This window comes from Pomacea canaliculata, linkage group LG13, assembly GCF_003073045.1.
Source record: "Pomacea canaliculata isolate SZHN2017 linkage group LG13, ASM307304v1, whole genome shotgun sequence".
In the NCBI taxonomy this organism is placed as follows: Eukaryota; Metazoa; Mollusca; class Gastropoda; order Architaenioglossa; family Ampullariidae; genus Pomacea; species Pomacea canaliculata.
In genome coordinates, this window is record NC_037602.1 from 18,128,919 (window position 1) to 18,154,800 (window position 25,882).

At 37.0% G+C, this 25,882-nt stretch overlaps 3 protein-coding genes across 8 annotated transcripts in view; 1 reads left to right on the forward strand and 2 right to left on the reverse strand.

Annotated features, from left to right (window-relative positions):
• Nucleotides 1-1,285: 1,285 nt before the first annotated feature.
• LOC112554735 (protein PRRC1-like) lies at nt 1,286-10,300 on the reverse strand. 2 transcript variants are annotated; one of them, XM_025222735.1, is made up of 10 exons: nt 9,784-9,934; nt 8,710-8,804; nt 7,917-8,008; nt 7,433-7,455; nt 7,002-7,090; nt 6,572-6,729; nt 6,334-6,388; nt 5,716-5,825; nt 3,746-3,903; nt 1,286-3,349 (listed from the first exon to the last, which is right to left on the reverse strand). In XM_025222735.1, exons 1-10 carry the CDS (start codon nt 9,828-9,830, stop codon nt 3,034-3,036), a joined length of 1,143 nt encoding a protein of 380 aa, XP_025078520.1. In that variant the 5' UTR covers nt 9,831-9,934; the 3' UTR covers nt 1,286-3,033. The 2 variants fall into 2 exon arrangements, with proteins under 2 accessions (XP_025078520.1, XP_025078521.1); XM_025222736.1 differs by lacking the exon at nt 9,784-9,934 and adding an exon at nt 10,243-10,300 and having other exon boundaries at nt 1,288-3,349.
• Nucleotide 10,301: 1 nt separating this feature from the next.
• Nucleotides 10,302-17,288, forward strand: LOC112554734 (protein fem-1 homolog C-like). The gene is given in 3 exon segments (XM_025222734.1): nt 10,302-10,999; nt 11,519-11,749; nt 11,752-17,288. Coding segments are annotated over 3 exon segments (1,857 nt in total). The 5' UTR covers nt 10,302-10,455; the 3' UTR covers nt 12,834-17,288.
• Nucleotides 17,289-17,792: 504 nt separating this feature from the next.
• Nucleotides 17,793-25,882, reverse strand: part of LOC112554733 (myogenesis-regulating glycosidase-like) — a 46,949-nt gene continuing 38,859 nt past the window's right edge. For all 5 annotated transcript variants that reach the window (XM_025222731.1, XM_025222729.1, XM_025222728.1 and 2 more), the window contains one exon: nt 17,793-25,480. In XM_025222731.1, coding sequence (XP_025078516.1) covers nt 23,657-25,480 — 1,824 coding nt within the window. In that variant the 3' untranslated portion in view covers nt 17,793-23,656. The remainder of the gene's footprint in view (nt 25,481-25,882) is intronic.

The following is a 25,882-nucleotide window of genomic DNA, read 5'->3' on the forward strand; positions in this document are numbered from 1 at the left end:
CTTTTGCAATCCTTGACATTGCATATTGACCATGAAGACTGAAATTATGTTATTGTACTAGCGAATTTATGTGACAACGCAAAACAGATGACATCAGGGGATGGGGTGAGCTGATAAGAAGGGAGATGAGATGGCTAAAGGTCACACTAGGTCATAAGCTGAAAATCAAATCATAAAACTTAAGATAAGTTTTAGGGCTAACACCCAAGATGTAAAGATTTTATCTGGCTAATTCTGAATTTTTATGTTGAATTCATACAACATAAAAATTTAGAATTTGTCAGTGAATCTCAGGCTAATCCTTCTACTATAGCCCTTGTTCACTCCTGTTTTACACATATGCATGCCAATGCAAAGAAATCTCACAAATTTGCTGTCTGACCATATAAAAGAAAAAGAAAACAAATGTTGGTGTAAACTATACATATTCTTCAAATGTTGTAACATCTCGGGGTCTGCACCAATCTCTCTCTTTACCACCTCCTCTCAAACTTCGCTTAGTTGACTCGGAACAATGTACAAGAAGTAAACTTTGTCTGAGAAGCCATGAAACCACCTGTGCTGAAATACCTTAACTGGAAGCAAGCAGGCTATTCCTTATTGTCTACTGTGCAGTTATTTTTTTCTTGTCTATGTGAATTCTGCTCTTTCCTATACAAATTTTTTAATAACAATATACAGGCGGTCCTCGGGTTACGTCAGTCCCGAGTTATGATGTTTCGTGGTTACGACACATCTCCCATTTACTGTATAAAGTGCGCGGCGGTAGAATACACGGTTATTCTGCTCGGGACCGAGGAGGACGGCATCACCTGTCATTATTAAAACGTATTTTATGTGTTTTTTGGTAATTACTGTGTTAGGATAGGATAAGTGCTTACAATATGTTACTTACATACAGTATGTACGAATGTTCCGACTTACAGCGAAAATCGGTTTACGGCGAGATGTAGGAATGGAACGTCATTTAAGAACCACCTGTAAATCCTAGGTACAATACTGCCACATTTATACATGATGGAATAAAGAATGCTTGACTTTTAGATTATGCAGCTAAGAACATTCCATAGGACTGCTTAAATCTTTTGGATCATGGAGGTACGCAAATGTATGCCTACTCACTCTCAACTTGTCTAGCCGATGTAACCTTGATATTTGACACCTGCATTTAAAACTGCCAGTCATGCTGATTTAAAATTACAATTTATAGCCTGAAAATGTTATGTTCATTGATAAAGAAACTGTTCCAGAATATCACTGATCACACGAAAACTGAACAAATATTGCTCAAGCAGGAGAATTTGTCTTTTATGATGTCATGGTGGTCAATATTTCACTCCTAATCCTTGCTAAATATGCAGCAAAAAATGCATCTTTATATATATTATAATGATGTATTTTACAAGTAAACATATGCCCCAAATAAACAAGCAGTAAGATTACTACATCTCCTACAAGCTGCAAAGTGATGAGTGAAAGTGGCATGGTCTTTGCTTCACCAGCGCACGGTAAATCCATAAGGGCAGCTATGAAATAATCATGTTCTATAAGCTACAACAAAAAAATATTTTTACACAACCCAACTGATACAATGATCTATGCTTATGAACAAATGTATTCAAATAAAACCCTTTTTTTTTTAATAAACCTATTTTGTACAGATATTCCATACAAAATTTTCTCAAATAATCAATGCATACTGCACACATCTGCTGTTTATAACTACAGGAAAGGGAAAGGGTAGACTTAATGCTTCTGAACTCCCGAAAAAATAAAAATTATAAAACTAAACACAAAATTCTATTCATGAACTGCATTTTCTCCCCTATTGTACACAAGTTCTATGATACAAAACATTTACAAAATTACCACCTTGGTAATTCTGGCATAGAAAGTCAAATACATGAAGGCATATCAGATACATAACAGAGTCTTTCTGTCAAAACTAATTCACTTAGAGAGATTTTTTACAACCTCCTTTGAGTGCAAAAAAACATGCATACATAACAATGTTATACAGAAACAAAAGATAGCTTGAAAGACTTATGGTCTCAGAATAATAATCTGGAAAATAAGTAGGGGATGATGGGTTGAAATTTAAGCCAGTGTCTAAAAAAAATGGGAAATTAAAATTAATTTACAATTTGAGACACAAAGAGCTCTCAATCTCAGTATAGACTTGCAACACAAGTGGCAATAATCTACCTGCCTGCTCACCTTCTCAGTCCGTAGTTGTAAGTTTCAGTGCTAGTGACCTGCTTCAAAACTTGTTTGTGGCATGGAAGAAATGTTTCAAAAACATTTACTCAGCCTTTCGTACATGTGCTTAAACACCTCTCACCTAAAATGTGAGCATGTTACTTGTCACATTAACCTGTATGTTGCACATATCTTTGCTTATTCAGACTGTACCAGTGAAAACGCAATCATGTAGCTGCAAGTCATACAAAAATATTACATATATATATATAGACTCCAAATCAATTCCTGGTTATAATTACAACAGAAAATTCACAAAATCAAAGCAAAATAAAGGGAAAAAACTTTTTATACAGCTGTGCAAAAACAAATAACCCCCCCACCCACCCCCAAAAAAAAAAACCAAAAAAAAAGAGACTTTTTAAAAATCATCTTGCATCCTAAATAGGCTCACTCATACAGCTCTAATGCCACATTGTGTTTCACAAATTTTGTTTGACAGCAGTCTGAGTAGAATTAACTGTGGTGTTTGTAAGATGTTAGATACACTATCTCTCCATAAAATAAGGAGTGGAGGAAAGGGGAACAAAAAAAGATTAGGACCTGTGTTTGTTAGTATACCATTACCTTAAAAAATATATTAATGATGCAAAGAAATGAAAGCAGATATTTTTAGATCTCCTGCCCTAAGCATCATAAAGAAGAATTTATTTTTTTAAAACCAAAATGAGAAAACTGATTATAAAGACGTTTCAAGAGGTAAGGAACTAAGAGATGTGACAACCAATAAACATCCAGACATCAATGGTTACAGGAGACAGATGCCGGTCAATATCAAGATATAAAAGATGTCGGAAGCCGCTGCTTGTACATGTAAGCCAATGTTGCTGCAGCAAGATACAGAGAATCCCGCCGCGGCACACCAGACAAGACTTTCTGCCAATCCGCACGGCCAATGTGGGGCTGATCTTCTTCAATGATCTGCCCAATGGTGACAGCAAGGCCTGCCCACCGCAAAGGATAATCAGCAGGTGTGCGATCTTGTGCAGCTAAAATGTATTGTATGGGGATAGGTGTGGGCTGTGAACAAGTCTCGAGTTCAATCTGATTAACAGGATCTTTCAGCACTAGACAACTCATCTCAAACCACCTGAAAATACACAGAGCATAATATTACTGCAGCTATTTTCTACATATTCCATAATGCAAAGCTAGCCTCTGGACTAATGTAAAATCCGATGCTAATTTAAACAAATCTGAAATCTTAACAGATCAGTTTCTTAAAAAGATAACAGGAGGCCAATAAATGAAATGTTTTATGAAATGTACTCTAAATAGCTTCCCTTCACTCAAAATACATTTCGTTTTATCAAAGGAAAGACTCATATTAACATCATTTTTGGTCATAGAAATGAAATTACAATAAAATAATTAAAAAAAGAAAATAAAAACACTTGAAAAAGCCCATAATGATAATGAAACATCTTTATAAAATTGCATCACTGTGAAAACATTTGTGCAGCTTAACTAAAATAAGGAACTCTACCTGTCTGGAAACATCTCCACTATGAAGCCTTCAATAGAAACTGCAGTTACGTCATCTGAAATCGCCCTTGATTCCCGCAAGCTCTTGATACGATCTTCAGCGCCTTTCAGACCGGCAGCAAAACCAAGAGGCTGTGCTGCAGTTGTGGACTGGCTCTCCTGCACAAGAAAGGGACACCACCCACTGAGATCTTGATGACAGCACAATATGGCAAACGAGCAGAAAACTCACTCTGTCCACCAGCAGTGAAAGTGCACCCAATTTATCAGGACAGAAGGAGAAGGCTGAGATTTACATTCTATAGGATGTGCCCACAAGACGGTAAACCATTTTTATCACCAAGGGTATGAAGGGAAGTAAGCAGTCAAGTGGTTAGAGCACTGGCATCCAAACCCAGAGGCATGTTGTTTGTGTACCCATGTGGCACAGCAAACTTCTGCTATTCCATGCAGCTGTCAGGATGGTAAGTGGGTATCTCACTTAATAAAGGGTTTAAGGCATTACCCCCTCCCTACTCTAACAAAAAAAGCTGGCCCCGAGAAAAGTGCGGGGCAGGTGGTGGCATATGACAGTGAGACTTATGTGTCATGGGGTTGAATCGAAACTCCGATATAACTCTCTCTGGATATGACGCCTATTTACAGGGCTGACTGTCAGTGGTTTCTTTGAGTATTCTGGTTTCCTCTACCCTGCATGACTGTTGCATGTGTGTGTGTATAGGTGAATTTGATGCCTACCCTACTGAAAAGGGTATGCTCACGTGTCTGTATGGAAAGCTCTTTAATGCTGGAGATAAAGTACTATATAAACATGTGCTATCATCATAAGAGACAAACATAATTTTTTTTTAACTCTATCGGTCCGGAAGGTTTATACTAGGTCACATTACCCTGTCCTCATGGAAATTCACCGCTTTTAAAAAATCATTAAAAAATAACTATAAGAAATAGAAAAAATTTTTAAATGATATAAGAGATTGAACTTAGTAAAACAAAAATATTCCTACGTGAATCCTGCATGAATAGTCAATTTTTGGTAATCCAAAGCAATAAGGTAATGAATTTTCAAAAAATTTCACACAGGATGCACAGAATATATCATGCTAGCACAAGTTACACTTCCAGAATCACACTTTGATAACTGTATATAAACTTGAAATGATTAAACATTGTTCTTGTCCAAAAAAATCAGATTGATTCATTTAATATTATTATCGGTACGCTAAGAATACAGAGCGGCGCAAAAAAAAATCACTATGGAGCACGAGTGCTAATTTAACCCGTGTTAAAAAATTTATATCTGTTAACTACAAAAAGACAAACAATATGTGATACGCCGTTAAAAGAGCATTTTAACACATTTGCGTTGTTAATTTCAAGAAATAGGCTCTGATTCTTGTAGTAAGCTCACATGAAAGATAGTAAATGTTTGATTTCACAACCGATCGAATGTCACACGTCAGAAATTAAAGAAAATTTTTTTACATGATATATACAAGCATAAGTACCAAAAAGATCATATTTTATTAGAATATACATTAGAATTTAATATTACTCACTGTTTTCTTCTCATTTTCTGTTGTTTGAGTAAAATCCACGTCAAAAATCGAGCGACCCAAAAAAAATTTTCAATATGGCGCTCACGTGTAAACAAACTATACACTGCACAAACCACGAGGAAACACATGATTGGTTGAATTATTCAGCCTTTAAAGGAAGCAACGTTGGAGGAACAAGTCCTGAAGGTTCCGTGTTTATTCGCTTATTTACGCGTTGTACGTGTCTTAAAAAAATACAACAATGCATCCCCCACCGGTGGGTGACCCGCACGCCTGATAAGCCGCGGTGAACTGACACCGGTGTCCTCCACGGACCGAATGTCTTAATGGCATGACCCTCACGCCTACCATTGAAAAAATTTTTGCAAAGGAGAAGGCAGGAATAAGACAGCAATGATATGAATCAGCTTACCACGCCTGTAACTCTAACTCGACTAAATGTTTCCTGGAAAGCCTCCCTCACTGGCGCTACTTTGTTCTCTTTTGTAGATGTCACCATGATTTCTATACCACTGCCTGATCCTGAAACAAGCCATCTATAACTGCCAACAAAACCACAACTACACATATGTTTAAGCTGGATAACAAAAAGCTTGGTCTTTTAAAAAAACAAAACAACTGCTAAGTACTGGCATTTAAAAAAAGGAAGAGAAAAATAATATTTTTCCTTTTCCAATCAATCAATGCCTTTATTCATACAGTCTCCTTATCTATTAACTACCCAATTGTCTAAGCACTTTCCTTAAAAAATGCAATATCAGCAGCCTTTCAAACATAATTTTATCAGTACCCAGAGATCAATTATATGAAGGCACCAGTAAGGTAATGGGCTCTTCTACGTTAACAAAGTCTGAAAACTAAAAATTATGGCAGACTTTGACTACATGCATACTAACAAGCATAATATTACATTTTTATTTTACTGTCTCCCCAGCAAATGCTTCTTCCTATATCACAACCAGAGAGATATATGTATAAATGTTTATAATGGATGCTCCAAATATTTGCAGAAGACAAAAAATTCACGTACTTATGACTTCTCTCATGCCAGGATCCAGTGTTGTGATGACAGTTTCAACAGAATTCTGTAAATAATTTTTTTGTCATATTATTTACAAAACTATACAATTCTAAATGAATCTAATGACTTTGCTGAACAATAAGAAAGTGTGCAGAATTAATAGTCACTTCCACTCAGTTGTGAACAAGTGCATATGTGGAGACAAAGTAAGAAATAAGAACTATCATTTTTGACATTCTCTGCTGACCCTTGTCCTCTCCACCACTTTGTGCACCAGGTTACTGTTTGAGAACCACTCAAACAAGCCCCGCACTTGAGAAGCGCCTAGTGAGGGCAAGGCTTGACTTTCAGGTGCTGAAGACACTGGGATGGCTGAGCTGGCTTCAAAAGGAGTCTGCATAGGACCTGTTAGTAGGCAGTCAACATCAAATAAAACAATAATTACTAATGTGTTCAAATACCACCTAGTATTAAGAGATTACTGGCAAAAACATGAAAAGCATCATCCAATCAAGTTCCTTGTCCCTAGTGTAAGTCACAAACATTTCTGCATTCTATATGCACATCTTCAGTCCTGTCAGATGGCTTTCAGAAAATGTACTTTTATCTATTGTTACAAATTATCCACAGTTAGAAAAAAATAGCAATGTGGTGCTATTCAAAATAACCATAGGTACCTGGTGCTTCTCCCCTGCCAGGTGTTACTAGTCCTGGTGCTTTTTCTTCTGATTTGGATGGTGAAGTAGGAGGAGGGCTGCCAGAATTTCTGCAATACATCATGGTATTTTGCTGATCTTTATCAAGATATTTTTCAGATACTAACGTTTTTGTAGACAATGTTCCTGTAACCAAATCTTTTGCAATTATCCACTCCTCTTAACCATCACCAACAAGCATTTTCAGTGTCTGGCAGTTCAATGATTACAGCAAATTAAAGTTGCTAAAAGGAATAACTCAAACAGGTTTTTATCAGTATAGAGGAAATACATATTTCTCTACAATTTTATAGTCCAATGAAAGAAACTCATATATGTACTATTTGTCAATTATTTCTATAAATAAAATGGAAAATTAAAGCCAAAAGAGGCTACAGACTTCCATGACTTACCCGGAAACTGGACTTGAAACTTCCTAAATATGAGAAAGAAAGTAAAACATACAAGTAAAATATTGTTAAATTTAGTAAAGTAGCACATTTATTTCTTGTAACTATATTTTATATTCACACTTATAAAGTTGCTTGAAAAGTTAAAATGCATAAAAAGCTATGTACCTACAGCCTAAAATCTTAAATGTCTTAGTTACAAGCACTTTATAGCTGTTGTACTACTACCAGACAACACCACATCAGAAGAAATGAAAGAAGTCACTTTATTAAAGCACCTTTTCTTTAAAATGTTGTGCACAGACCAAAAATTTCACAAAGAAGTGCACTAATGGGTTCAGAAGCCTACAACACATCCTGTACTTTATGGGAGAACGATTTTGTATGAAAACAGGTTTACTTTATGCATTACATGACCCAGCAAAGGACTATGCATGAATCCTAAAACAAAATATTTATTTAAAAAAATACTTTAAAAGTACTTTACCGCTGAGATGGCCCCATGAGATGCAAAGAATGATGGCAATGGAGAAGGAGCTGGAATGCTAGGTGTGCTTCTCTGATCTTTTCTGGGAGTAGCTGAGATATATACATATATGCATTCTGTCTCCCTGATAATACTGCCACAATTTAAAAAGCAAAGAAACACACTCTTAAAATAAACACACATAAACAGGACTGGTGCATTCGTCTCAGTTTTACAAAAAACCATGCTTGTGTAAACTAGCCTAGCCTGCTCATCGTTTGCTCTTCTATCAGCCTTTGAAACAAGCCAATGTTTTGAATCAAATAAATATATTACAAGAAAATTCATAAAAATGATGTCAAATTTTAGTGAGAAAGCGCCAGACACTTTATTTTTGATTTAGCAAACCAGAAAAGAGAAAATCAAAACAAGTTTGTATTCTGTGCCCTACACAACTTGGCAACATATAATACACATCTGACTTTTCCAGATGGTAACATATGTGCTGAATAATACATGAGCGTTCACTACGCTCTTAAATTCCCTTTTTATTAATATCCAACATCAGTAACTCCAACCCACAAGCTCATAAATCTGAAACTTGAAAGAAAGGGTCCAACGCAGTGTTCATCTAGCATGTTCAATATAAATAAGGTTCAAAGCAGCCGCTGACAGTCATAGCAAGGTAGAAATTTTCATAAGCAACATGCATCTTCAACAAGTAGAATTCATTTTACAGAGGTTTTCTCAACTATGAAGTATTCTCTCCCTCTCTCCAACTACCACTAGTCACAATTTTTTCTTGTATATTTACCAGTAGATGTTTGCATTGCTTCTCTCTCTGCCAGTGCCACCTCTTCATGGGTAACTATTTCTGGCTGCTCATCATTTACCTCCTCCATCATCTTCCTGGCGAATTTTAAAGGACAGGTTGAAAGACCCATTGGAATGCAAATGTTTTGACATGATTTGTTACATGACACTACTTTCCAAGATATAAGGAAATAACCCTTTCCCACTTGTGAGATATATGCTTTCAAACATCAAAATTCACATCTGCGTACAGGAAGTGGCAAAATCTGTGACTGTTTTATTTGAACAAATGTATGCCTACTCACTCTCAACTTGTCTAGCCGAGGTAACCTTGATAATGTAAATGTATCTATGTTTCAAAATTGCATATTCAGCTGTGAATTTTGATACAGGTCTCTAAAACATATCAAGCTAGAGGTCTTTCAACATTTGGGAATTTGCATGTTGTTAGGAATTAACCTCTCTGATTAATCTGAATGTGGTTCAAATGCTTTCAATCTGTCCAAAATATTTTACAGATAAGATAGGCAACAAATGTGGGACTGTTTTATTTGTACAAACAAGATTAACATAAGGAATTTGGAAAATAACCGGAAATAAGGTTAATAAACTATCGTCATCAAATGACAACATAATTTCTCTTAAGATTTTCTGTATCACACTTATCTTTTAATGATGCGAAACCTTTCGGTGACAAATGATCGTGCTAAATAGACTTCGTCACAAAGTTCGTGTACAACAACTAAGATTTTGTACAGTAACACGAGAAAATTACACTTGTCGACAAACTGTTACGTTCACTACATACTATAATAATAATGCAGTCAGGTTTAGATCGTGTGTCCGTTTTTTCGCTCAGTGTCTACAAAACTGCAAGTACAACTCTTTGGGGGACTGATGCTACAGTTATAAACTTAAACCATTTTAATATTCCATCTTTTTAAAGCGCTTGAAACGCTTGCAAAAATTTATCCCTAAAAATAAGAAACAGAATAGCCGGCTAAAAATCTACATCAGGAAGAACATTAAAATTTAAATCCCCACTTAAAAAAAAATTCAGGTGATGAGGAGATACCTAGCGTCTGCTCGTCCACCAAAATGGCGACCAAGACTTGGTGACATCACAGCCACGTCCGCTGAAGATTGCAGACGGCCATCAAGAATAATCTCCCTTCTTCCGTTTCTGTTGGCTACTTTTTATTATTTCCCTTCCTACCGCCCCTTTCCCATGTACTTAATTTCTAAGGTCAGATAAAAACAACACCATAAGAACAAGTCTAAACACGTTATGAGATCGTTAAATAGGTGTATAAGATCCCCAAATTAAGGTGACGCTCTACAATGGGGAAATGAAATAGAGCATGTCATTGATGAGGTATCGAGTACAGTTGTGAGCCAACGATAGATTATTTCAAAGTATCTTTGTAAGAAAATGTTGAAATAGTATTTAAACGACACCAAACACGTGATGTTTTATTTTGTACATTCTGCATCGAAAATAACTGAGAACTCAGACAATATCCACACTGCCTACCTGGGCAGTCACCTCATACCCTAGTGATCTCCCTTCGTTTCCTTAGCGCCTCCTAGAGAGCGGAAGTGAAGTTATTATCGCCGTAATGTACTGACAGTCGTGGTTGTATTTACTACGTTTCGTGCTTCTCTGACTGTTTGTCATTTATCATGTGAAATACACAACATAGAAAACAATAAAGTAGTGGTTGCAATTACTTGCCGAAGGAGGCCGATGGAATATCGTCACGTAGTGTACAACGCTTGTAGAGACGGAAAGATAGTCCGTCTCAAGACATACCTGGAACGGTACACGAAAGATGAAGTTTTTAACCTGGTTCATGCCAAGACAAATGGAGCGACTCCACTTATCATGGCTGCTCGTAATGGACATTTGGAGGTAGTCAAGTATCTGATCGAGAACTGTGGTGCTGATAAAGCGCAGCAGGGTTCTGTCAGGTTCGATGGGGAAACCATAGAAGGAGCCCCTCCTCTCTGGTGTGCAGCTGCTGCAGGACATTACGATGTTGTAAAGTATTTGGTAGAGAGTGGTGCGGACGTCAATCAGACGACATACACCAATTCCACACCTCTGAGAGCTGCTTCCTTTGATGGACACTTTGAAATAGTGAAATTCCTTGTAGAAAATAAAGCTGACATTGAAATCGCCAATCGACACGGCCATACGTGTCTTATGATAGCTTGTTACAAGGGTCACAAAGACATCGCAGAATATCTCCTCAACTTAAATGCGCAAGTGAATCGAAAAAGTGTTAAAGGTTTGGCACAACGTTTTGAAAACTATTTTTAATGAGTACTGAATTGAAGGTCATATTGCGTAAAACATCAGCTTTGTTATCATCAAACATGCATCTGTAGAGATGGAGCATTTTTAAAATTCTATTTTGAGGATACCAATTGTTCATGTTAAAAGGTACTTCACTCTTAATAAAAATTTTACACTAGATCTGCCCACAACATAGGTTTATATCCATTTTCTAACTTCTCCCCGCTGTGTATTATATTAACTTTTGACAACCATAAGCTGTGCATTGGCTTGTATAGTGACATTAGATGCCAGGAATATTTATGTTAAAAGGTAAATTATACTTTTTGTTTTAGATTTTACAGGTGAAAGTACACTATCTTAATACAGTGTAAGGGTTTTTAAAAAAACTAATTTAGCAGAATTAAAACCTACCATTTTATGCTTCTGCTATTGTTCAAATGAAGCTTTCCATAGCTCTTTTATTGCCTCAGCAATTCTAAGGACATTTCATTGATGTATATTTTTTCAGGAAATACTGCTTTGCATGACTGTGCTGAATCAGGCAGCCTTGAGATCATGAAACTCTTGCTGGAGCGAGGGGCTGTCATGGAAAAAGACTCTTATGGCATGACACCTCTCATGGCAGCATCAGTAGCAGGTTTTCACAACGTGGTAGACTATATCATCCAGCTGCCACAGTGTACTCGCACAGAAAGGGTAGAAGCCTTGGAGCTGTTGGGTGCCACCTATGTTGACAAGAAACGGACAATATGGCTGCAATAGAAGTATGGCGCAAGGCCCTTCGGGAGAGAAACTGTCGTAAAAGAAGAAAGCTTGAAAAACCCAAGCCCAAAGCCCTTGTTCCTGCTTATGATAATGCCGTTGAAGTGTGTACGCTTGCTGAACTGGAAGGCCTGATTGCAGATCCAGATGAGATGAGGATGCAAGCCCTACTGGTCAGAGAAAGAGTGCTAGGACCTGCCCATCCGGACACTTCTTACTTTATTCGCTTCCGTGGAGCCCTGTATGCTGACATGGGTAACTTTGAGCGCTGCATCATGCTTTGGCAGTATGCTTTGGACATGCAACAGTCTGTTTTGGAACCCATCAGTGCAATGACTCTCAGTAGCTTTCTGTCATTTGCAGAATTGTTCTCCTTTATGCTGACAGAGTGGCGGCACAAGGTGGAGAAACCCATGGATGGAAAGGACATTTTGGAAGTGCTGAGACGTGGCGTGAATGAAGTGAGGCGTGGCCGTGATTTATGCGATGCTGACCGTACGAACATGAACCGCCTGTTGGTTATCATGCTGCATCTGCTGAACCTGATAACCAACCTGCCCAGTAGAGAGGGTGTTGTGCAAGACAGCTTCATGCAGGTGTTCCACTGCCTGGCTTACGAACTGGTTCGTCTTGATGCACGGGGCTTGAACTTAGTGACTTTACTGCACATGGCATGCATGCGGGAAACCACTAATGTAGGACGTTACCCAGTGTGCAGCTTCCCTTCACTCCAGGTTGTGAATCTGCTGTTGGAGGTTGGTGCTGATGCAAATGCTCGTGACCAGTCAGGCAATACACCTTTGCACATTGCTAGCAAGGCACAGCTCTGTGGCAGAAACATCCTGACTGCACTGTTGGATCATGGTGCCCACCTAGATGCTTGTAACAATGAGCATGTCTGTGCATTGGACAATCTAAAAAACTGTGATTCATTGGATGTCATCTGTCCTATGACTTACACGAGCTTGCAGTGTTTGGCAGCTCGCGTCATATCTCATAATAAGTTACCTTTCATAGGTTTAGTCAGTCCCAAGCTAGAATATTTTATACAGATGCACTAGCAAATAAGTAGTTGATATTTAGTTCCTTTAATATATTGTGATAAAGTAGCATTTGATATTTGAAAGTAAAAGCTGACACAAACTATTTTAAAGAATATGAGAGAATATGCAATGCTTCCATACAACTAATTTAAAACTGTGACATCATGTTAGATTTCTATTCAGGTTTATAGTTTGCCAGCTTAATATTAACTTGAGTGATATGCTGCATATTTTTTGTTGGTATTCAATATATAGAACCAAGGTATATGCCAGGGCTCATATTAATGGATGTTAGCAAGTTACCCAAGGGTAAATAACTTGGGTAAGAAACCAGTTAGTTAAGTTACCCCAACAGGCAAACTCAGATAGGAGAGCCACTGAGGTGGTTACCTAACCAATAAGCATAGCAAGAATTCCTGACAAAGGGTGTCATTGCATGTGTTTTTGGGGTAAGAGGGTGATGCACGAAAGTACACTTAAGGAAACAAAAAAGTAAAAAATAAACTAGAGATTTATATTGACCAAATGATTTTAATAATAATAATAAATGCAAAATTTGTAAAGTCCTAAGGAGTATGCTCTTAGCGCTTAAGAACAAGAATGAAACATGGACAGCATACTATCAAGTATTAGATGACAAAAATATTAATTTATTTTCATTTTGGATACAAACGACCAGTGAAAACCAAGGACACAGTATGAATTGCAAAGTTCAGTTTCTTTATGGCTTCTGCTTCTCACAGATTAGGAATTTAATGAAAAAGAAGTTTATCAAACAGTTCTGTACCATTTATATCTGTATAGTTAACATTCAGTGTTTCCTTCAAATGGGACTAAGTCAGTCACAACCTTCACCATATGTATTGTAGATGGCAGAAAGTTATTAGAAGACTCCTTTGCTACAATAGTGGCGGGTAAGATGATTTGTGTAAGTTTACCTTGAATTCATGAATATGGAGTTTGATCTACATATAATTTGCTCAGTACAGATAGCATAACTGACTGGGAAATGTGCCTCAAATGTGAGCCCATATAGGCTGGAATGTTTTTTTGCTTTGAATACCAGTATCAAGTTACGTTTTATCTCCTTATATACTTGTTTTTGTTTAAGCATAGTCATTGTTAAAAAAGACTGTGACGAAGGAATAATAGTTTGATTGCAGATTGTAGCAACAGTGTCCAAGTGATTCATGCAAAACCATGCCAGCTTCTTGTCAAATAAAAAAAAAAAGGCAATAAAGTGGTGAGAGCTGTTCTACCTACTTCAACCTGTACCTGATCCAACATCCCTCCCATCATCCTCACACCACCAGTGGGCAAGACAGTTTGCACATAAATGTTTTTTCTGACATTCTGCCTGCTTCTTGCTTTTTAAAAATATACAGTTCTTTTGTATAGTTAAAATATATCTGATTAGTAGTAGATTTTATACTCAGAACAATAAATTGAAGATACTGCTCACAAAAAGGTGAAGGCCAGTTAGAACATAATTGACAATTGACAGTGTAACTGTTCCTGTTGTAGCAAATTTGAATTTTAGCATTTGACAATAAAGTGTAAACTATTCCGAGATATGGACAGTCAACCCCACTTCTAAATCACAAAAACACAGGAACTAACAATGCTCTTTGACAATTAAAAAAAATGTTTGGCTGACATTTGCTGTGACATTCAACGCATTTTTCTCACATGGGACATAGGACTGAACAAGTGTTTCAAGGGTTGCTTGAGAGATGGCCTGCTGGAAAAGCTGGACCATGTTTGCTGTCAGTGGGTGGTTGGCTGGAATGTGACCTCAGAGACATAGGACGGGTAGCCAAGTGAATGTGATGGCTAGCCTAACTGCTGAATTTACTTCTGCTGCAAAAAGTCAATCATGCTAACACAATGGGGAGTGGTGTCATCTTGCAGCATGGAACCTGGACCCATAGCCTATAAGGTACAAGAGATTACATAATCTTGTTTCCATGCAAATGCCAGAGTGCCACAAATGAGATGAAGATGTGTTGCTCCAGACCATCAAAGAACGGCCAGTAAGCTTTCCGTGCTAACTAATGCAGACTTTGACAAATCATTCTTCTGGGTAATGCCACACTAGTCTGTCATCACTGTAGATCAGAGTGAAGCAGGAATGGTTAGTGAAAAGTAATCTTATGCTGCCTTGTCCAGTGCTAATGATATCTGCATGGAAGCCTGGCAGTGTGCGTGCATGTGGACAGCTGCAGTTCTGCTTCACATATGAGTGCAAGAGGTTGTGGTTGTGTTGTTGATGTGTTGCCATCCTCAGACATGATGTAGTGATGGTTCTGTTGTGCAAAACTGTCAACCCATGGACGTATATTTATGGACTGATGTCTGTATGCCGAGACTCACTTGGCCTCTTGCGAAGTGATCCGCTGTTAGTCTCGGCGAGCCGTAACAAAGAATGTGAATAAACTGGAAGCTATGTCATCTAATGCCTCATTTTAGGAGTTGATCTGAAATGTGAATAAACCGGAAGCTATGTCATCTTGTTTTAGCAGTTAACTGAAAAAAATCATCTGCCAGCAGTCAAGGGATATTAGTTCGTGCTCAACTTTATTAGCTGGTCATCATGGTCTTGTCATTTCGGACCATCTAGACAGGCCATTGTTCTGTGCTGCCCATCACATATTCTGTCATATGATGGAATGGTTTACTCCTCTGCCAGATATGACGAAATGGCTCACTCCTCTGTTCAATAGGTTGCCTCTGAGCCATCCCAGAACCCATCCACAATCCAATGGTATCAAACATCTTGGGGCTATGATGCCCCATTTAAACAACAATAAGTAGTGTTAATACTATTAATGGAAGTTATAATGCACATTTTATGCCGTGGAAGGTTTGGTTTACTTGTGCAGTCATATTATTCAGTTAACTTTGCTTGATTTTCATGCATTTGTAAAGCATTGTGGGATTCCGCAAAACAAATGGAATATGAGGAAAACAAGTACAAGACATTTGAAGTATAGTTTACAGTTTTACTTCATAGTTTCCAGTTTATTCCACAGCACTTTAGTAAAGGCCTCTGCCTCCTGATCACATATACCATCTCGCTAGAATTAACCAGTACAGGGCAGTTTATCACCTTCATTTGCTTTGTGTTATAGTTCTCTCCCACCAGCTCCATTTTTAGTGTCAGTCTTTGCCTTGTCTTTCAGGTGGCAGCTGTGCCAAGCTGAGCAGCTTCACTAAAATATTTTTTCAAGATGTCATTTTTGTATGTGTGTGTGTGTGGTGGGGGATGGGGCAGGTGTGTTTGATACTTCCTTGTGCTTTTCAACTGTCTGTCATTGGTGCACATGCATAAGCATACAAACATGTATGCATAGCCACATGCTTTTGTTTAATTTCATTGTCAGTATTTGATGGTCAGGGTCTCAAGGTAGTATGTAAGTTGTCTTGAAACCTACAGTCTTTAAGATGAGGAGATTGTGCTACATGCTAATGATACATCATCACAGTTTAACTTAAAACAGTCTAGATTTTTCATGAAAGATTTTCTTTCATATTTCTTTATCAATGTCAAAACCAGAATCATTTGGAAAAGAATATATCTACCATTTTCAGCTGTCTTCTGTTTCTCTCCCTAAACACCATTCATTATTTAATGTGATTTTCATGTTTGATACACTCAGTGGATCATTGCTAAGTAGCTATATCTTAAGATTATGATTTTGAGCATTGTCCAGTAATTATTGTAATTATTCATGCAGCGTATGAGTTGATAAAAACCTTAACTGGTTAAATCTTGCTAAAACTTGCCTGTCATTGCTGAGGTACATGGGATCGATAGTGTCTTCTGCAACCTCACTCATTTGTTAAAAAAATAATGGACAAATATAAACCTTTTATAGCAGTCCCAATTGTGACAAACTCTGCATGAACTTCCAATTGTTATTGTGATTCTAGCTTGCTTCTGACTATACTTAATAGAGTTTTCTGGATTTCTGCTTCAAATCTTGTCTGGTTTAATAAGTTGAATAAATGAGTTCAAACAGATTATTTCCTGAATACAGATGATCAGGTGAGAATAAAAATTGCAGTCTGAATTGTGTCACTGGGAATGTGACGTGTAAAGCCTTGCAGGTGTGTGACGTGTTGCTGGATTAATTTTGAGATTGCATGCTCGCTGTTCAGGTGCATAACAGTTTTCTGCTAAATTATAGTGATGACAGTTTTGTGTGATGCATTACTTCTGGATGTATATTTTCTGATGTGTGAATATTGACTCAGAAACATTGAAACGTTTTCCAAGAAATCAGTGTCAACTTTGAAAACAGTTGTTTGGACCGCTGTTGATGAAAAAAAAAAGAGAATCTAGAGTGATTACAAAGGGATTCCATCTTTAAAAAAAACAACAACCAAAAACCATAGTCAGATGACTATATATCTTCCATGCTGCAGTTTCTGGAAATCTGAAAGAAATAAACATTCGATGTTTGAAACAAATGATGTTGTCTTTGCATTTATACACCTTATTACTGTAGTTTTATTTAAAAAAAAAGGTCTCTTTAATTTTTCTGAGAGATCAGCTCAGAAATCAAGACATACACAGAACATTACAAAACAGTATATTGGAGACCTTTAAACAATTTTTTTTCAAAGAGCATTTAGGGTTCAACAGCTGGAATATTCAGAATTTTGTTTAACAATTATCCTTTGCATTAAAACAAGCTTTTTCTATTTCATTTTATTTGTAAAATACAATCAGAAATGTAAAAATTTCTTAATAAATGGTTAAATAATCTTTTGGTAATCAAGAATAATCCTTTACTGCTGGAAAGCAGCGAATCTTTGCATTGTTCTTCATTCTACATCTTCGTGACTATTTTGTGATCTTTTTCAGCACAGTGAGTTAAATGACCTTAGGCTGAAATATTGTACTTAATAAATTCTCACATTATTATATACATCCCTGCACACCCCAACACTAAAAAGAAAACTAAAACAAAGTTTAAAATCAACTCTTTATTGTCTTTTACTACTACCAAAAGGAACAAACACAGCCAGACACCTTCAATCCCTGAATAACACATGGGTACATACCCTTCTTTTGGTATTTCATAAACAGCAATTTTCTAAGCAATCTCTTTTGACTGCAAAATAAATACAAAATTAAAGATGTCTAAAAATTTGCAAAACATGAGAAAATGAAATGCCAAATTGTCTTGTTAGATTGTGCACCAAAATGCATTATAGGCAAATAGGCTGTGCATTTTTTCTACAATAAAGCGGATGTTAGATATAGTTTTCTTAACAATCAGCTCCATGAAGTGTTAAAAACATAAGGCTGGTAAGTGAAGCAAACTCTTTGCAAGCTCATAACATATTTTCATGCAAAAAGAAGCTGACTGGATATATATATTTATATACACACACAAGTTTTCAGCAACATATAAGCAAATGGTTCATCGAAAAGTACTGTTGGGATAAAAGGGAGGTAATGACCATGGCAACTGACAAGACAGTTTTAAATCCTAAAATGCAAAGAGCATTACTAATGTTAAAATACTGAGTTGTCAAATGACAGCATTGAATCACCTACTGATATTTTCCCCCAAAGAAATCTACCTTTACAATGTGGCATTCAAAGGAATGAGATTGGTATGAGGAAGCTGGAATTGGAACTAAGGAAAAAAAATGAACTACAGCTGAAAAGACACAAGTGACTGATTCAACATTCTAAAAGTTTTGTGTTTTTCCCATTATAAAATGAAAATCTGTTGGAATGATTCAATGAAAATAGCATGATGAAATCTAATATTTGCTCACAACTGAGGATGCATATTTTACAATTCTCTCTTCTCATACCTGAACAATTAACTGACGTGAGCTAAATTGGTGTTATTTGGGTTAAAAAGAAGGTGTTTTATGACCAGCAGTGCACAATATATAAGCTTAGTAATATACAAAAGATAATTATTTCTCAGACAAAAGGATATTCGAAAAACCCACTGTTAAAAATAAAATTTTTGCAAAACTGATTTTTATCTTCTTCTCACTTGTGATGTACAGTTTGTGGAGCCAAAGAAATATAACACAACTCTAAAATGGTGCAAGCAGCTTAAAAAGAAGCTGTTACAAAATCTGTACAAATATTGCAGAATTTGGATAAATACCAGTGCACAGACATGTCCCACAGAACAAAATTTCTAGCGATATCATGATGTGAGCACTTAATTGGTAGAGTATATTTTATCCATAAACCTTGTAGCAGCATACATCCAGCAAAATTATGCAAACTGCCACAATTAGTATCACATCCAAAACTGACTAGTGTTTACAAGCCAAGTATCAAACATCTCAAGCGATAGTATTTCTGTCAAGTTTGCTGATCGACCTGCGGATCACAAAATACCAAAGTCGCAGCAATGTTACACAAGCTGTATAAAAACTGTATAAGCTTTTGTTAAACATTGCTTAAGTAATAACAAAGCTTTAATTCAAAAGAGAACATCCCTAGGTCATGGCCAAAAATAAGCTGCACAGCATTTCATGTGACAGGAAGCACAGGTATAGTTGTTGGGCAAACATGATGACAGACTCACTAATCCAGTCCCTAGTCGATGTATTCATTGTATTTCTCACAAACAATAACTGCACTAATGACTCCAGCTTTAGACTGATAAATCAATCTTCATTATTAACACCATTATTTTAAAACAAATTTATTTTCATGGCTATTGCGCCACTGGTATGGGCAAGAACTCTTCAAATGTTTGTATACAGTTGGGTTAATGGCTCGTGTGCAAGCATATTTCTTACTTTGTTAACATTGATGTGTACAGTCAATTATGTCAACCCTCGGGGTATAAAGTGCAAAATATTCTAAAAATACTTAATAACTTTTTTTTATTTTTCTCTTTATTAGCCAAAAAATAAAGAATGTAATGTAAAATTAAATTTTTAATTTAATAATTTTATAGCATCTGCATTTGAAATATTCTCTTGTCATGAATGTAAACATGACAATCGGCCAAGAATCAGTTATCATGCCTGTGGAGATCAAGTATAACATGGTTCATTACAGTATAGTCTTTATGACGAAAGATGCCAACAATTATGCTTCATATCTCAAGGAAAAAAGTAATGCCTTGAGTCTTACTTTTTAAATTCTGTTTTGCTTTAAATAGTCTTTAAAATAAATCAGAATACAAAAAGAATTTGTATTCAAGCTTAAACATTTCTATTTACCAAATATGTACAACATTTACATGCTGTTCACTTCTTGTTCAAGGTTTTGAATATTGCATGATCATGGGATGCACATGTCAAGTAAAAATATCACAGTTCTTCTCAAGAATGATACGAACATGGCCTGGGTTTCTAGGTCTTTATACTAAATTGGACTGTTTCAGCACGAGCACGAGCAAATGGGGAAAAAAAACCTGAATTCATTGACACTTCATGTAAGATGATAAAATGTGTGACAATATGTCTATGAGTGTCTGTGCATTTGTGTGTGTGTGTGCAAGCATAGATGTGGTTCTGGGATGTCACCAGTTTGTTTTAATACACAAAGAGAATGTCCCTGATTTACTGGAAATGTAACATAATATTCTGTGTGCATGCATGCACGTGCATGTGTGTGTATGAGTGAAAGAGCAGGTGGATGAATAAGCAAGAGGTGGCGGGTAGAACACCAAGCCAGCAACTAAGTCTACATCATGGCAAAGCAACCAGTCCTGTAAACGTGCAGAGAAAGAACTGCAGGCCTAAGATGAGATGTGAACCCAGACAGCCATCCTCGCTGATTTAGTAATGGGTGCTAACTGTTGTGCCAACACACCGCCTACAGGTGGGCCAGGAGAGATAAGAGTGGAATGGGAATTTAATGTATGTTTATTATTGTTTTCAAAGTAATGGTAAACATGTGATATACTCTCATTGCTATTGCAGCTCCTCCTTGCTGTGACCTAGTTAAGGTTAGTGCTATAAGGAATTCAGCAATTTTAAAAACACACAATGCACCACAAATAAACCCCTCAACCTCATCCCCTCACCCACCATGTGAATTAAAGTAAAAAAAAGTTTTTACTTTTAATTGAATTAAACAAACTCTATGCTATCTAAAAGTCTGTCTAAGCAGGCTTTATAAAGCACAGAAAACTGTTTACTATAGCTGCACAGTTGAAAACGAGACATCTTAATATGTCTGCAATTTTTTCATCAAAGAAAACAATGTGATGGCTCAACCATACTAATCTTGAGACTTGGCAATACAGAGTGCCTTCACTGAATGGCACAGAAAAAAATCTAGCAAGTATAATAAATCAACTAAAAAGGCGCACTTTCAAATAGTATATATCAGGCAGAGGTAAAACTGAAAACCAATTAAGCACAAAGACCAACTATACTTATTCTACAAACCTGGCACACATATGTTTTGTCCCTTGACTGACAAGCAGCACACTGACAAATCAACATAATGAGAAAATTCCAGAAACACTTCACACTTTCTGTGTTATAACTATTAATGTAAAATCTCTTGACCCTAATTGTCTTGGGACTCAAAACTCTTACACTCACAAACAAAAAACTGGTATAAAATAAAATAACACACAAAAAAGAAAGATCTTATAAAACTGAAGAAAATGCACACAAGTGAATATATAAAACACATTTGTATGTCTGTATATGCACGCTTGTGCACATATATGCTCATTAAGATGTTATTCAAACACACCTAATGTACTTGAATGCATTAAGTATGCTATGTGCTGAAATAAAGTTAGTCTATAATAAGAACTGCAAACAAGTCAAATAAGAAAAGAATAGTTTTTATAAAGTAGACAAAAGTAATAAAGAAAAGTTTCTTTTTTCTTCAAAGTCTTATCAGTATTCAACATTTTCACAAAATTATAAAGGGGAACATAAAAACACTGGGTTTTATAGATAAATCCTTGCTGTATATTCTAATATAAATACTATACAATGCCACTGATAGTGACAAGGCACAAAAAGTACATTATGTAATGTAAGCGTTCAAACAAAATTTTGCCATAGCTGCATCAAGTGCATGCAGTGGTGCAACTTTACAAATAAGATCCACTAAACTGGCACTGCAACTCAACAGTAATAATGCCAGAACCAAAGGTGCTGCACCAAAATTATGAATCTGATCTGAAAATACCCGGAGGTAGAACTGTGTGTAAGAAATGAAATGCCAGACTTAAAACAAGTGCCATACAATATTTAGCTGGAGTATGCAGTTGTAGAATGCAAACAGTGTGAAGTGAAGTAACACAATTGTAAGCATACAAAATGGCAGATGTGGCCAACAGTAAAGTCAGGGAATGTTGTTGTCTTAATTCTTATGCTGCAATTTTTTTTCTGCTGTCCCTACATTTCTGTATGGAATAAAATGAGCAACCATATTTACTTTTTCAATGATATATCTTTCAACTGAGAATCTCATGAAGCATTGAACACTGACAATGACAGTTTGCTATCACAGTCTCAACATCAGTCTTAGTCACATAGAGTGCAAGTGTTAGATACAGTCCACCTTTCTCTCTTTTCTTATGCAAAAGTTTAATGGAACAGGAGAAAGTAAAAATTTCAGTACATCTCTTTTACACAAGGTTCATTCTTTTGCTTTTTACAATGTAGTCTTTAGTATCCAAGTGAAGAGAGTTCTTCTTACACTATTTGATGCATGCCTCCTCTCTTTAATGAGCTGTCTCTCCACATTCACTCAATGGAATATTTAGGCACATCTCAATTTCTCCTTCTAAACAAAGTACAAACACTGTGGCTTCCATTAATTCTAAACAATAAAAGTTCTATTATAATCATTTAAAAGTCTACGCTTTCGATGATGTTTACAGTATATTTCAAATATACTTATGAGGACAAAAAACAATAAATATTTAAAAAAACAAAACAAACCAACCAGAAATCTGGGAAAATATTATAAATACAGTAAGTTTGACTATAGTTACTTCAATTAAGTCTGACTAGCTTAAGATGCTTGGGCAGTGAGTGTGGGCCATACTCAGAGTAGCAGCCAACTGTGGAGGAGAAGACATATCTGTAGGATGTGTTCTGGAGTGTGGTCTTTTCACAGCCACACCTAACTGCTGTACTTATTCTTCACAAGTGTGATTTCAGGGTGTCTGGTTTAGAAGTAAAAAATAACAGTTTCCTCAGCGTGAGTGAGGCAATGAAGTTGCTCTTCAACTGGACTGCATCCAGATTTTGTCCAAAGCATGTATTACACTAAAATTCAATACAAAATTTTCAGTGCTGCCAATCTTCAGTATTGTCAAAATTGCAGCTTTATCTTGGAGTTCTGGAAACTTGAATTAACAGTCTATTGTATCTGCACTGTCTTCATGAATAAATAAGGCCTGCCAGTACATTTACAAATTAAGAAAAAAAAATGGCATACTCATGCAATTAGCTATCACAATTTGAAAACATACCAACAAATGTTCAAAAACAAAAGATATGTATATATTGATAATAAAAAGCATGTGGCACAGCTAGAAAGATTGCATCCAGAAAAAAACAATTAAGAGTAAAAATTTATGCACAACCTTACTCTAGCAAAAATGCCAGTGGGTAAAGTTTAATCTCTGACTGCTGCTATAGTCTTTGCAGATTCTATATTCTGCACAATAAAAACTAAGACACCAAGACATCTTAGACCATTCAAGAATGACTTTTTAGAACAAAATAAATAAGAGACAATATATGCCTTTGTGTGTGTGTGCTTATTTTACCACTAAGTCTAGTAATTTCACAATGCTTATCTCAATACTGTCTTAGCCTAACTCTAAAAGACAAACATTACATTTTGTGTTCACATTTTCTTAACTTCCAAAGTTACTCAGCTTTTTGCCTTCAGAAACTTCCCAGAAATAAGGAATCTGGTTTGGTTTGACAATGACATGCACTGTTTGAGGACCTATGATGTCTTGATTTTCTGCACCCCGCCACCTTCCTTCAGGTAAGTATACTGAGCGCCCTGTGGCCGGATCACACATAATTGGGGCCACGAGTAACTTGTCCCCAATAAGGAACTCATCTGATACCATCTGTGCTACAGAATCCTTTGGGTCCAGCCACCACAATGGGCGTATGATTGGAGCTTCTCGTTCTGTGGCCCACACCTCCTTCATGTACGGTAGCACTTTTTCTTGTCTGAAGTCCAACAAATTCCACAGCTTCTTTGATAAGTCTTGATCTGCCATCAGCTGTAGATTAGGGATCTGTACTGCTGGGAAAAACATGGCCAGCTGAAACCAACGAATGAAGAGCTGTGTGGTGAGGTTACGCTCTTGCAATAAGTTGCTGGCATCTGCCACTACTAGGGGATAGCCACTGACGCTGAGAGTGAGAGCCCAAGGAATGACAGTATTGAAACACTGAGCATCATCTATGTGATGAATGTTGGTGCGCAGGGATACAAAGACAGGCTCACCAATGAAGCCTGTAGCCTGCTCCAGGATTAAGGTGACATTCAGCAAGAGAGAAGCATCATGAAAGAAAAGACGAGAGTAGTCTAGGAAAGTCATGTTGCTATCCTTGAAGTTAGCATCACGTGGGACATCAATGTGCTGAAGCTTTAAGGCATGGACATTGTACTCATTCAGAAGCTTTTTCAGGTGGTCCAGGTACCATCGAGTGGCATTAGGATGTGTAGTATCCAGGACTGCTCCTTCCCGCTCCCGCCATCTCACCATCTTTGTAACCAGGTTGAGCTCATCCCGAAGGAAGTACTTGTTTTTCACCCCTTCTTTAAACAGTACAGAGTTAAAAGTGAAGAAGGTTGAGATGGGAAGCACAACACTACACCCCCTTGCTTCTGCTACTTTTATCAGCTCTCGCAAATCTGATAAGTGCCCTCCATCAAACTGCAAATCCCCATACTCTCGCTCCCAGAGGTCTGGTAGTTCTAAGAAGGAACAGCGTGAACGATTCTCAAACAACATAGTGGTAACATTGGGAAAGTCAGCATGGGAAGACAGAGTTAGGATTGGCCAGGGCAAAGGCTGAATCATATGAGGTCGCTTGGTCACTTCCACATTCCAGCCTTGGCGATGGCGCTGTGCTTGCAAGTAGACATCTTTGAGGTCAGTGCCCTGACAAATGGTGTAGGTCAGTTGGTCCAGCCCTTCGTCCCCTTCCTCGCGATCCTCCTGGACTTGCAGCTCCGATGTCAGGCAGAACTGCCGCTTGTCAGAGATATTCCAGCTCACCGTGAATGGATAACTGCTGTGGACAAAGATGGAAATGCCCTGTGAACCAAGCCAACTGGGCACTAAATTGACCTTTTGTTCCTCTGGGTATTTGGTATAATAGGGGGCCTGACTCACCTCTGACCTGCTTATTGGCCAGAATTGGTGATCTGGTAGAAGATAGCCATACCAGTTATATTTCTGTAAGTAGAAACAGTCCTCTGCCTGAAACTCAGAGTCCAGACCTCGCCAGTTCAAGGTATAGCACTGGCTGGTAGCATTATCATCACGGGACACACGCAGGTAGGCCATGTGTTTCCAGAACAGACAGTTCTCTTCATATTCTTTGGCTACAGAATCCCAACACTTGCTAAAAGGTGTAGCCTTCAGATAGCTGCCCAACTCTCCATATAGCAAACCATTCTGGTTGTCCAGTTTTATTTCCAGTGTTCGCACCTGTAAAGCAATGAAAAATATGCCTATTGAGAAAAGAATAATTAAATAACTGTTGCTGACAGGCTGACAGAACAATATTATTCTATTAACAAAAGGAATACCAAGAATTTAATGACATACCAGATTAACAACTGTAAAGTATACTCACCTAACTGATAACAGATGCTGCAGTAATCTTAAAATATTGGTCATTAATTTATTGTGACTTTTAAGACTTACTTCTTAATTTATGATGCCTGCTTTTTTATTTCAGCATGGCACATATCTCAGTGGATTTCATATTTGTATGCACACATGAATAGCATGTGTGCACATGCACCTGTGTGGTCACAACAACTCAGTTGATCATATAATAATATCGAGAAATTTTATGTTTTTATATTTGTGTGGTCACAATTCACA

What these genes read in the sequence shown, in the direction of transcription:
- LOC112554735 (XM_025222735.1), bottom strand. Translation starts at nt 9,830, where the DNA reads ATGTCACCAAGTCTTGGTCGCCATTTTGGTGGACGAGCAGACGCTAG. An exon ending in TGGCAGGGGAGAAGCACCAG is followed by an intron (nt 6,730 to 7,001) that starts GTACCTATGGTT and finishes GCCTACTAACAG; the next exon opens with GTCCTATGCAGACTCCTTTT. An exon ending in GTGGAGATGTTTCCAGACAG is followed by an intron (nt 3,350 to 3,745) that starts GTAGAGTTCCTT and finishes GTGTATTTTCAG; the next exon opens with GTGGTTTGAGATGAGTTGTC.